The sequence below is a fragment of the Trachemys scripta genome, chromosome 5 (assembly GCF_013100865.1).
Source record: "Trachemys scripta elegans isolate TJP31775 chromosome 5, CAS_Tse_1.0, whole genome shotgun sequence".
Lineage (NCBI taxonomy): Eukaryota > Metazoa > Chordata > Testudines > Emydidae > Trachemys > Trachemys scripta.
In genome coordinates, this window is record NC_048302.1 from 114709769 (window position 1) to 114722796 (window position 13028).

General features: G+C 39.3%; 1 protein-coding gene across 5 annotated transcripts in view; it reads right to left on the bottom strand.

Annotated features, from left to right (window-relative positions):
* Positions 1 to 13028, bottom strand: part of EVC2 (EvC ciliary complex subunit 2) — a 163539-nt gene that overhangs the window by 100523 nt on the left and 49988 nt on the right. For all 5 annotated transcript variants that reach the window (XM_034771841.1, XM_034771839.1, XM_034771842.1 and 2 more), the window contains one exon: positions 7021 to 7172. In XM_034771841.1, the coding sequence (XP_034627732.1) occupies positions 7021 to 7172 (152 nt within the window). The remainder of the gene's footprint in view (positions 1 to 7020; positions 7173 to 13028) is intronic.

Genomic DNA, 13028 nt, shown 5'->3' on the forward strand with positions numbered 1-13028 from the left:
ATAAGTACCTATGAAGTACAACTAGATAGGTATCTATGAAATTTCTTGATGAAATATTAAAAATAAGTTTGGTTCTCAAAGCTATTCTCTTGACATTGCAACATATCCATATTCCAAAGATACTCCTAGTTTATTTATAACACACGCTTATTTGATGCAGTAGTTACAAAAGACCAAAAAACTCTGCCATTTATGAACTCCTGAACCATCTCCTCAGCTGTGTATAGACTGTGAACAAAACACCAAGTCCATTTCAATACAAATTGAGAGAAAACAGGAATAACTATAACTGGTGTACGTGTGTAGACAGACAGGCACACGCAGAGAATGGATCAGTGAACCAAATCTGAATACAATGCATGTAGGCCATATTTCTGGCAAGTTGAAAATATACTGGATTAATATTCATGCTACGTACAGCCCACTCCTGAGAAGACGAATTCCCTACCCGAATAGCCCATCCTTTGACAGGGAATAACGACAAAAATAGTCCTAGGTCAGGGAGCCTTAGACCTATTCCTAAGAGCTGGGCTTAAGAGTAGGCCATCTCCTAAACACATCTTATAGCATTAATACATGAATAAAAGCTATGCACTTGCTCCTTCATATCCTGCTTTCAATGAAGTCAATAGCAAAACTCCCAATGACTTCACTTGGATTGGGCCCAAGATGCTTGGAGCTGAGAAACATCTAGTTAAACTCCTCTCTAACCCAGAGCTAGCTCATGTCTTCTTCCCTGGACAGGGGATTGGCTCCCCGGGTGGGGAATAAGATGCACACAAAAGTTATGCATGTTTCATCAAAACAGGACCCATGAATATGATTTCACCCCAATTCTGAATATCAGCCTATTTGCCAGTTCCTGTTATACAAGTACAGCCTGATTCTCCACTCCACTGCCGTACATCTTGCAGAGCCATTTCCTGATATGAAGAGTGGTGTAAAACTCCCCTTCTAATTTGGTAGCATTACGTACCCACTTTGCAGCAATATGACAACACAAGGCACAAGGGTTCTTAGATGCTACAATGATACAAATAAATAAATGAATAAATACAGCAGTGGAGAATCAGGCCCCTAAGTAACTAGAATTTATTTTTTGTTTTAATTTAGTGTAAAGAAGACATTCGTCTTCAGTATAAAGTCCATTGAAATTGCAGCTGTCACAGTTCAGTAGTAAAATACAAATGTGATCGCTCTATTTTCAGCTTTTTACATCTCCATCCTTGAACTGGACTGCCGAACTTTAATAATTTAAAGTTCAGTGTCTGGATACCAACACTAAATCCTGACACAGCAATATTTAATAAATAACCTACTGAATGGACAGTAGCCTATCTGGAAGACAGCATCCATAAGAAACAACCGGATCTACATCAACTACTTGTGTATCATAGAACAATGCAACCCGTGGAACAGAGAAGCTAGACATTCCTGCTTCCTGCCTTGTGAAATTTACCACAAATGACAACCAGCAGTAAGGGTAACCTATAACATGAATGGACAGTACTGTGTAGTAACTAATTACAAAACATTTATATATAAAGGCCTCATTTGTAATGTCACTACTCCAAATTTCTGTTTTACTTCTCATATACGTAGCACTATAGGACATACTATAACAATGTTTATCCCAGTATTTCAAACACTCAGTCTACTACTAATGATGATACAGGTGATAACTGTAATTGCCCTAATAGGAGTGTGTTGCTATCTGCGACACCAAAGTAAAAGGGCTAGACTACAACGCAGATTGGAAAAACATTGTTATGTTTGGAAATAAGGCGGTATCCTATGTACACATACATACTATACATATATACCCATATACACTACAAATATATACATCATATCCATATTACTCATATATATTAATTATCTCGGAGTGCCTCCAAGGCTCAATCATAAAACTTCATTCCTCAATCAAAGTCCCGGGCCTCACATTCCCAGGCTCACCATAAGGGACTAGACACAACTGGCAAATAAAATCTGTCCATCAGTCGTACAAGGGAATGTTCAGACCAAGGGACAGATGGGGCATGAATATATGGATGGTAAAGTACGTTGACCACATAACAGTGTTTAGACCACTAGGTCATCTTCAGTCCATGCATTACGCTTTTCCGGGATGATGAGTAAATATTTTCCCCATAAAAAGACAAAAAGTGGGGGAATGTAGTAGGAAGAGAGCCTGAAACATAAGCCCTTGTATCAGAGGCCTGGTATGAGGCCTGAGCTAAAGTAGTGGTCAAAACTTTGCTAATATAAAGCAAAATCAAGCTGTGAGCTAGAGGCAGACCCTGCTCATAGCATCCGGCAAGAACAGGGCTGATACTGCAAAAACACACATTCCTAAGAGGTGCTAGGCACAGAGCACTCACGCAAACGCATTCCAGAAGGGTGGTACCAGAACACCTTGATACCAACACATTTCCTAAAGAGAACAGGAACAGGCGGACCCATTCCAAAGAGAAGGTCAGGATGACAGTATGATGGATAGAGATGTACAAGGTGATGGGTGGTATCCAGCTACGTCAGAGGGGCAGCACGTAACTTGTTTGTATTGATGTATAAAATGGAGTCTCAGAGACAGTGTCTTTGGCTGGCCTACGGGATAGTGGAAAGTCCCGCCACTAACTGAGCTAGTCCATTGCAACGGGCATACATGTGTTAGTGTACCTGTAACCACTGAGCCAAGGCATTAGGTCCAGGCTTCGTTGACAATAAACTTAACCAAGTACCTTTGCTGAAAACCAAATCTGTGGCTTTATTGGGCAGTTCGATCAGAGCCTGCTGTACAGGCTATCTAGTCAGAGTCAGTACAGCATGTAGAGAGAACACACACATGCAGCCAAACATCTGACAACATCTGGCTGGTGGGTTTTGTCCATATACTCATGGTCTAACTGATCACCATATTTGAGGTTGGGAAGGAATGTTCCCCCAGGCAGAGATCCTGTAGGTTTTTCATCTTCCTCTGCAGCACGGGGCCCGGGTAACTTGCTGGTTTGGACTAGAGTAAATGGTGGCGTCTCTGTCACTTGAAGTCTTCAAATCAAGATTTGAGGATTTCAGTAACTCAGCCAGAGGTGATGGGTCTATTACAGGAGCATGTGGGTGAATTTCCATGGCCTGCAATGTGCAGGCGGACAGACTAGATGATCATGATGGTCCCTTCTGGCCTTAAAGTCTATGAGGTTAAAACAGAGATAGCAAGCCGACAAGAAAAGGATAGCATTGCTTAATTGAAACTCGCACTAAATCATTTAAGTTTGCCACCAAAAAATTAATCTCTTCTCTCACCCTTTAATTTATTCAGATATTTGGTACTTCTCTTTTTTCTCTGAACCCCAAATGAAACAGAGGAAGTGGGCAGGAAAATCTAATTTTCTCTGTCTACTTGGAGCAGTCCATTTCTTTCAAAACATGGGATTCCTTTGATAATACAGGCCACTTCTAAATATAAACTTATTTAAAACAAAAGATCCTTACTCCAGAATAAATCAATGTGTTAAGATACAGGAAGCCTCCTCAAGATAGCACCTATCAGAAGTAATAAGCATAAAACCTGAGTTTGCTTCCTATCTCCAAATGAGATTTTGTTGACATTTGTTAATTTTTGTCACAGAGAATTCTTTATTTCCTTGACCGTTTTCATAACATAATATAAGATTATAGTTCATAGAACAGAAGTATAATCCTCATGAGATACAAAATGCTACAACATGCCCTGGTGGGCATCTTGTTTTAATTAAAGAAATGGAATATGCTATACCTGTCTGAAAATGCATGAAGAAATGGAACACAATTAAAGAGAAAAAGCAATTAATCTAAAATAATGGGGGAAGTTATTTTCGTAGCAATTGACATAATTTCCCTTTAGGGAATACAAAGTCTGTCCTGCTTTTTTCCCCACTGGGAAATGCAGGTTAGCTAGTGGAATTTTTGTTAAAAACAAACTAATGAAATCCCATACAAATCCCCTCTTTTCCAAAAAATCCCCTAAAATCCATAAAGAATGTCTGCACTGTCAACTGCAGACAATAAGACTGATTCTATAGAAGGATGATGTGGGACATTGTCAACAGCCATAACTCCTCCAGTGTGAGAATATCAGAGATAAGGTAAGCAAAGCACTGACCAGATCAATACTTGGATGAGAGAGCTCCTAGGGAAAAAACCAGGTGTGACAAGCTTGGTGATTTATTAATGAGGCACTCTGTCCTCTGAGATGATACTGAACCAGTGGCCCAGAAGGATATTAGAGGAGTATTCTGTTGCCAAAGGCTGCTGTCTTTCAGATGAGATGCAAGACAGAGTTATTAAAAATCCTACGATCCTTCTCATCTGCCCAAGAGCAGTGGAGTTAGCTTGGGTGTCCAGACAAATTCCAAATTAGGTAATGACACTCTGTTAACCTAAAGTTTCCATTGCCATTTCATTCAAAGAAAGCCTTCTTCACTTATGGCCCTCACCTGTTACTCTGTGTTGATGTGTGCTCATAAGCAGATGCTCTGTTTCACCCCAGAGGCGGCTGCTGTGCACTTGTGGGAAGCAAAGTGATTCCAGTGGAGTTTATATGCTGTATAAATTAGTTAATAAAGTTTGTGAAGCATGTTAAAATCCTAAGACTCTATACAGTAAAGTGACAGGAAATCCCCAAACCATCAAGCGAAGGCTTATCAACTGGGATATATGGGTCCATATGTGCTCCCCAAAGAAATGCCAAATGGTCTAGTTGGCAGCAGGCAGCCAGCTGCCTGAAAGAGTGAGTGAGTGAGTGTGTGTGTCATGTGGGGAGATACAGTACAGCAGCTAGAGAAGACCAAACCTTTCCACATTGGTTCTTTTAGCTTGCACAGGCCTTTTTCCCCTGTTATTTTAGGCACTATGGGTGGAGCAAACCATTATTTTCTTGTTTGGATCTTCAGAGGGTAGGGCATTCTTTGCATTTTTGTTTTAAAATCAATCGCCAACTCACCCACCACTTGCAAGGTAATATTTTCTAAATCACCACCATGACTTAGGAGCCTAAGTTACATTGGGTATTAAGTCACTTACATGATTTACCCGCATAGTCTGCCCTGTGACCAATCAACACTCCAAACAGTCTGTCACAAGGACTTCTTAGAAGACTGTAGTCCAATGGAGCTTAGCTACATGAACAGTGCTCTGTATAATAACTCTGCTATTGTTGTAAAAGACTTTTCTTAAATACTATGATAAAAAACCCAGTTAAAATAATTATACAGATTCAAACTGTCCACCTGGGAAAGGGTGTTGGGCAAAGGGAGAGACAAATGAGGGAATGCAGCTATAAGAACATAGAAATGGAAGGGAGAATAAGAAAAATAATTTGGGAGGAAAGAGGTGAAGGGCAAAGACAGACAAAGATTTGTTTAAGCCAAAGAAGAATATTAAAATAGCACATTTCTAAGTAATGTACACAAACTGAGGCTTTAATCCATTGTATGATTCTAGTTACATGAACATTCCCATTTGCAAGAATATTTACCTTTCTCAGCTTCTTTATATCTGAGGAGTAAGACATTAAAGAGTTTATTTTTTTTCCAAATTAGCCAAATATTTCTTATTTCCAAATGAAATATACTAAACTTAAAATGAGCTACAAAGATATTTCATCCTGCTACTCTTAACAATCACACAGCAATTTTCTGAAAAAATAATCTAAGTTACTATATAGTTAGAAAAGACCAGACTGCTGTGCAATTTACAGGGATAGGTATCCACATTATCACTGCATTACACAAGTCAAGGTTTCATTTATTTCACTTCCTTTTTCAATCTGAAACAAAATATAAGAAAGGCAATGTTGCAAAATCCTAATGAGCAGTATCTTTTTAGAAAAAAGAACAGAACCCTTCCCTGCCAAAGTATCAACATTCGAGCGCTCTCATAACTTTGCTTTTGGTTTTCACAGATATTATTCCATTTTTATTTTATATTTGCAGACTATTACCTGCCACTTGACTTTCAGGAAGGTCATCATGAGATCACACAAACAAATCCACTCTGTTCTCACAACAGACCTTTTTCAAGTTCTGCTTGAGAAAAGAGATGACCTTTAATAGCTGTGTGTCTGTCATATAATCCTGACCTCCCTTTCAACAAAATAAGCAGGATTCCTAGCTGCTGTCTACTGCCTTTTCTGACTCCACATACACAATATTTTTCTTTGAAAGCTGTAAATTGTTGCTCTTTAGATTCTGATCCAGGTATTTAAAGAAACACTAGGAGCATGAAAGTCAACAAATTTTTTCCCCAAGAAATACTGCTGTACAAAAATATATGAACCCAGAGCACGTCCTTTTTCTGTGTAGGAACAAGGCCATGGTGTTCTAAAGGCAAAATGTACTCAATAATAACAGAATAAACTCTCTACAACATTTTTCTGTGCTCCAAAAAGTGTCCTTTGGCATGGTGAACACTGTACACTTAAGGGGCTGAGACCAGAAATAGTGGATCTGTTCTTTTAGCAGCTTAACAAAGTGCTTACCTACACTGGTAGTTCGGGCACCGTAAGCCAAGGTGTGACTCTACCACACACTATCTTGCCCCTCACTAACTCGTCATATGGACCCTGCTACAGGCACAGTAAACGTTTCATGGGAGTACATCAAAGTGTACTATACAACCTCCAGTGTGCGGTAGGGTGCATGAGGCCATTTAGTGCACAGCAAACTAGTGTGCTGGAGATTCACACCCTGGCTTGCAGTATGCTAACTTGCCATGTAGACAAGCCCTTACCGTGGGTTTGACTCAGAAACCATGTGCCTAGGATCTAGATTGAGCTGCAATTTCTATATATAAGGCAATGTACATTATGCCTGTATTAGTTACCATGGATGCCCCTTTATTAAAGGGGTCAACAGCTTCAGGTAGTACAGACGTGTGTCTGATGGGAATCTATCAGAGAGAACGAAAGGGCAGATATTCAGTAACCTGAATATGAGACGTTTTGTTGATATGAAGTATAATGCAATAATAGTGACTTCTTACTCTTCTAAAGCTTGAAGCATGTTCTTGGAGTCTTCAAAGGCCAGTATCTCAATGATTTGGTCATTCATAATGATATCTTCATTAAACGGATCTCCTGAATTAAACTGTGAATACTCCAGTTTGTGATCTAGAGAAAGATCATATCGTATCTCCTAAGTAAACACAAAAAAGAAACGTTATATTATAGCAGATCAACCCTTAGTGTGGATACAACTCCTATTGTTGTCAGTGGAAAGACTCTCATTTACTTCAGCAGGAGTTTGTGTGGATGCTACGTTTTGGTATATAACTGAGCAGGAACCTAAATGATGAAAACAGTCAATGGAATTAAGGCTCTTAGCTCTCAGGCTCCTAAATCATTTAGGCATCTCAATGCTAAGCACTGCAACACCTAAACACCTTTAAAAATTTGGGCCAAAGCTCATTGAAGTCAATAGGAGCCTATCCATTGGCTTCAATAGGCTTTGGACCAGCCTCAGTGAGTTATTTTCCACTCAATCTCTAGGATCATTCTATTTGTATTATGGTACATACAACCTTTTATATACACTTGTTGAACAAAATCACACATAATTCTATGTTTGCAGTGTTGTTGTACTCATGTTGGTCCCAGGATACCAGGCAGGTGACGTGAAAAGGTTGGTGAGGTAGTATCTTTTAAATGGGCCAACTTCTGTTGGTGGAAGAGACAAGTTTTGGAACTACACAAAGCTCTTCTTCCGCAGACCTAAAGAAGATCTCTGTGTAGCTTGCTTCCATCAACAGAAGCTGATATGAAATTATATGAAAGAGGAAAAATGATTTCGCTAGTATACAGTACCTATGGAGTCCCTTGAAATTAAGGTTTACTAAATTCACCAGACAAGAAAACCTTTATAAACTTCTGGTGCTGGGACGATTCTGTTACACTTTTATGATTTCAGCATCAAGCCTTATTCATAAAAGGGAGACTGATGTGAGCTATTTTCACTTACTGTGATTTCTTCTGAATGAAGAGAAATCAAAAGGTTCATAGAGACATTTTTCAAACACGATGCTCACTGATAAGTAAGGAACTTTCTTTCTCTTAGTAAGCCATTATTTTACAATAAATACAATCTTTATTGTAAATTTAAATAGGATACATGTCCATCCTTCTCTGTACCACTTGTAGGACTCTTCCAGCAGAAACTCATGAGACGCAAAAGTTAAAAAAGACATTGAAAGAATTGTTTAGAAAAGGCGAACTGCAAAGACAAAACAACAGTACATTGTTCCCTCCCCTCCCTTTGTTGCTCCTTTCTGATATATAAAGATGGCTTTGCATGCTTTTTTCTTGAAGGTTTATTCTGTAATGTGGAGGATTATATTTGAAATATCAGATCATCATCTCCAGGTGAACCTTAGTCTAAATTTATGTTTACAGTTGCAACTGTACCTGGTACATGTGCATTGGGAGGTTTGGGTGAGGGCCTGCCTAGGTCTGGGAAGGGAAACGGAACTCTTTCGTTTGTCTGAGGAAAGTCAGAGTGTTCCATTTTCCCTGTGACCACTGCAAATGTTTATTACTGTTCCCAGTCCCTGGTGTGTGGCCGCTTCCTGTGCTGAACCACTCTGCAGAAGCCAGAAGAAGTGGGGGTGGGTGGCTGAAGCATCCGCTCTCATGGTTCCACAAACACAGAACCACGTCCTTTAGCTATGTAGAGGCAACTGGCTTGTGGTGCTAATCCAAAAGTTCTGGGAAGAAAATACACTTGAGGTGCTATGTTTCCATGTTCCTTTCAAATACTGTTCACTGGACACAGGAGCCAAGACTTTTTGGTGATGAAGAGGGGGGTGGGGGATGTGTTGATGTTCTCTGTGGTTCTTTGTACCTCTTCCGCTAGCTGAGAATACAGTCAATTTCCTCTCGAATTGCCTCCCTGTCCTGTAAGCATAATTCAGCAAATTTTCAGTGTAGAAGAAATTCAAGCTGGTTCTTCAGGTTTAACAAAAGGACAAATGTACTTGGTCCACCTTTGTAGCTCACCACATCTCTCCACTGAGCAATATGTACAGGGTTGACCATCAGCAGGAACATCTCTCCGGCACTGGTGGCTAGGTGTCCACCACAGGACTGGAAACCCACTTCTCTTTTCCATTCCGGTACCTTGAACAATTATGTTCTCCAAATGATGGCCAGCCTTTAATGAAGAAATAGGTAACTAGTACAAGGCACTGAACCCCCACACCAACTGGCCCCTCGATGCACTGTAAACTGTGCAACATTTTAACAACTGTACTTCACTTTAGGCTTAGTTGGTTCCTGGTGGGCTACAAAAATAGTCTGAAGGAAGGAGGCTGTAACAGTAGCATTTCTGGGATGCTAAAAAGTATCAATATTGTGGCCTTTGGCAGCAAAGCTACGATATGTCGCGGGGGAGTTCTTAGGTTTCTTCAAAGGAGAAATGACAGAGAATGCTAAGCTCATGTTTGACTTGCTAGGACATTCCAATGCTAACAGGGAACCCATTCCACCAGAAGGGCAGGAATGGCATTGCAGAGATAGCAGAGGAAGGCTGAGCAGGACCCCGGAAGACCTGCTTGTTGGCACTGACAGAGGAGTCAGGAACAATTTGAGTGCCTTAGGGTAAGGGAGGATTAGGTTCTTAGGCAGGAGGACCTTAGACATTTGTCCATCCCGTGCTTTGCTGCACATTGGGCAATCCACATTTGCCATCCTTGCCTGTCAACTGCCCTTCTATCCAAATCTTCCCATTTCATGTTAAGGTGCTTGATGTCGTTCAGAACTGTTCGTTTCCATGTTATTCATGGTCTTCCTCTCTTTCTTCTTGCGTTTTCTGGCTTCCATTCAAGGGTGGTATTTGGTAAGTGTTCTTTTTCCATTCTCAGCACATGTCCCAGACACTGATGTATTCTTTTGTAGGTTAATCATTAATATTTGGAGGATTTTCTTGCCATGCTCTATTAGGCTCTATCAGACATTTAAATTATTTTATTTAACTAAAACAACAACGTAAAGTATTCTGGATTTTTTTCTTCAACAGCAAACATATAATATTTTAACAAAACAAGCATATGCAATTTTGAATTTAGTTTTTTAAAAGCAGGTTTATTTTTTGTTAAAATTGTTTTTAACTAAAATAGTTAATGAAATATTTAAAAAAAATTAAATTGATTATGTCAGCCAGGTCAACATGAGAAACTTAATATATTGGCTTCTGCAGCTAACTCAGTCATCTTCACCTTCATTTTCCTGTTCATAATCTGGAAAAGAAAAACAAGCTTTCCTGCTTTTTCAGGTCCCAAACGATTTCTCAATTTGGAATGAATTAGTCCAAAGGTAGAAAATATTCTTTCTACTCTGGCAGAAGAAGCTACTGCTGTTAAAAGTGAGATTATCACTTCAACAGTCTCTCAATCCAAGTGCTTAAGTGACTTCCACCAATTCACTGGCGTTACTTTCTTTAAAACATCATCAGCAAACATATATTTCTTGAATGGTGAAATTCACCCTGAGCGCTGAAGTTTATTATAGTTGACATTATGGAGGGATGATTGCTGGATGTCCATGTCATAGCCAACTCCTCTTCCTCAGCAGTTAAGGTTTAACCCTGGTACTGAGTATTGAGAAAATTTTCAAGAAAGTGAGCTGGAAATGGTGCTTGTCCCATTCTTTTTTTTAATGCTTGTAATTTAACTCTTTCATTACATATTTCTCTTTTAAGATCTCACTCAGTTCCTTCCAAATTTCAACAGCGTCAGCAATAAAACAGCTATTTCCCTGCATTTTGTTCAAGGCTACAGAAATAGGCTTCAGAGTACTCAGCATGAGTTCAACATTTCTCTTAAGCCCAATGTTGAGAACTTTGGCTGTGACAGTGCCATCTATTTTTTCACGATTTTGTTCACAAACTGTCATCAGATTAGGCCAGTTCTTGATATAGTGCTCAAAACAGTCCACTACTGAGTTTCATCGCACGTCTTGTGGGAGAGTTAGCTTGGTTCCTCCCACTTTTTTCAGAGCAGCTGCTGCAAAGTGGTTGTTACGGAAGTATTTTGTAATTTCAACAACATTAGCCTTTATTTCTGGAATAATGAAGTCTTTGGCTAGGAGGTGCATGAAATGAGCACTGCAACTGTATGTTATAAGCTTGGGATATTCTTCACTCTCTTCTAAATAATTTCTTCTCATCTTGGATACATTTGCAGCATTGTCTGTGACCAAGCTGCATACTAGATATTTGGATTTTTTCCCACAGATTATAGCTTTTACTGCTACTTCTTATAAGTATTGTGCTGTGTGTGCATTTCCTGATGTATCAATTGTTTCTGTAAGGACGACATTCCCTTCTCCTGTTGTCACACAAGCACATAAAACAGGATCATTGTGGACATTGCTCCACCCATCAAGACTCAGGTTTACAATTTTATCCCCTAGACCTTTTGCACGCTGCTCAATTTCTCTTTCATACACTTTATCCAGCAATTTGCCTGCAACATCTGCTCTGTTGGGTGGACTGTATCCTGGTCTTAATGACTGAACCATGTTAATGAAGTGTGGGTTCTCAATCATATGGAAAGGAGAGTTTGTAGCATAAACAAACCGGGCAATTTTTTCATCAATTACCTCTTTTTGTAATCTGCTGGTTCTTATCACAAACTTATCTATGGTTGTTTCTGGATGATGGAGATTTTTTTCCTTTTTGCTACAGGTGATATACTGTGGCTATGTGACATACATGATGAAACACTATCATTGGCAGATAACTCTGAAACTATAGAAAATGATGATGATCTTGAAGGTGGATAGTCTTCAGAATCCTGTTTTTTGAGGATGGATTCTCCTAAACAAAATAAGTCAATGCAGTTATTGAATTATTATTACCATACTGCTTATTTAGTATTACTCATTGCATTCAATGACACTCAGTACTACTTTAAAGGTGAAATTGTAAAAGGAAGTTCTGCCTACTTCAGCTATTTATTTTTTAATCACAAATGCATCTAAAATGACAGTACCATAGAGTAACAACTATATTTTTTGCTCAAACATGAGAATTCAAGAATAGTCCAGAAGGAAGACAGGCAGTCCTTAAGAAAAAAGTATGAAATGAAGTTTATCAACCTGAAGATCTTGCATGTTCAGACATGTTCCATTCACCATTTTCAATGCAGCTTCCTCCTGAGAAGGAACACTTCTCATGATGTTGTTTCATTCGGGCAACCAGGCCTTGCATTTCTTTGTTGCACTGTTTGCATTTTGCACACATACCTGTCTTACCCACAGGTACAGGAACTTCATTAAAATATTCCCAAACTGGGTCTCTTTTACGCCCTGCTGCCATTATAGGTTTTCCCTTTTAGTGAGAGAATGGTATGGTAGATCTCAAATCAATGAAGGCTACACTCAGAAAGACTTCAAGACTTCTGGAATATGCTGCTCAAACAGTTTCACTTTTGTTTCTACTGCCTGTCCCTCCCTTCTCACATTTATCTCCAGACTTCTTCTCCTTGTCCAGATCTATTCCACCCCCAACAATCTTCTATTCATTGAACTTTTTGAAACTTTGCACTTTTAGAGAGAGGTAAGGAATTGATTCTGTGTACACAAATTTGCAGAGGGACAATAGGGTTGAGGTCTGTTATTTCTCACCTCTACATATTAGTTATTTGTTTTAAAACATTTTTGCTGTTAACAAGCATGTTATCTCTGGAGACACAAATCCACAGTTTGAGAACTGCAAAACTAAGCATCTCTGATGGTATCGTTTTTTCACTTACCTGGTGAGGTGGGGGGGGGCGAGCCCCAAGGGGTTCTTGCTTTTGGCTTACGTTCTTATGTATCTTCTAGACTGAGCACTGAGTCCCATTGGGTAGATAAAAAGATTAACCTAAATAATCTATACAGAAGCCCCTGGAGCCCCGTAAGATTGGGTCCCTAATCAATGAACTATTGGAACTCATTTATAAAACTTTTCTTAAACATTACATTATATTGCCTTCTACTATAGAATTAGTATTTATAA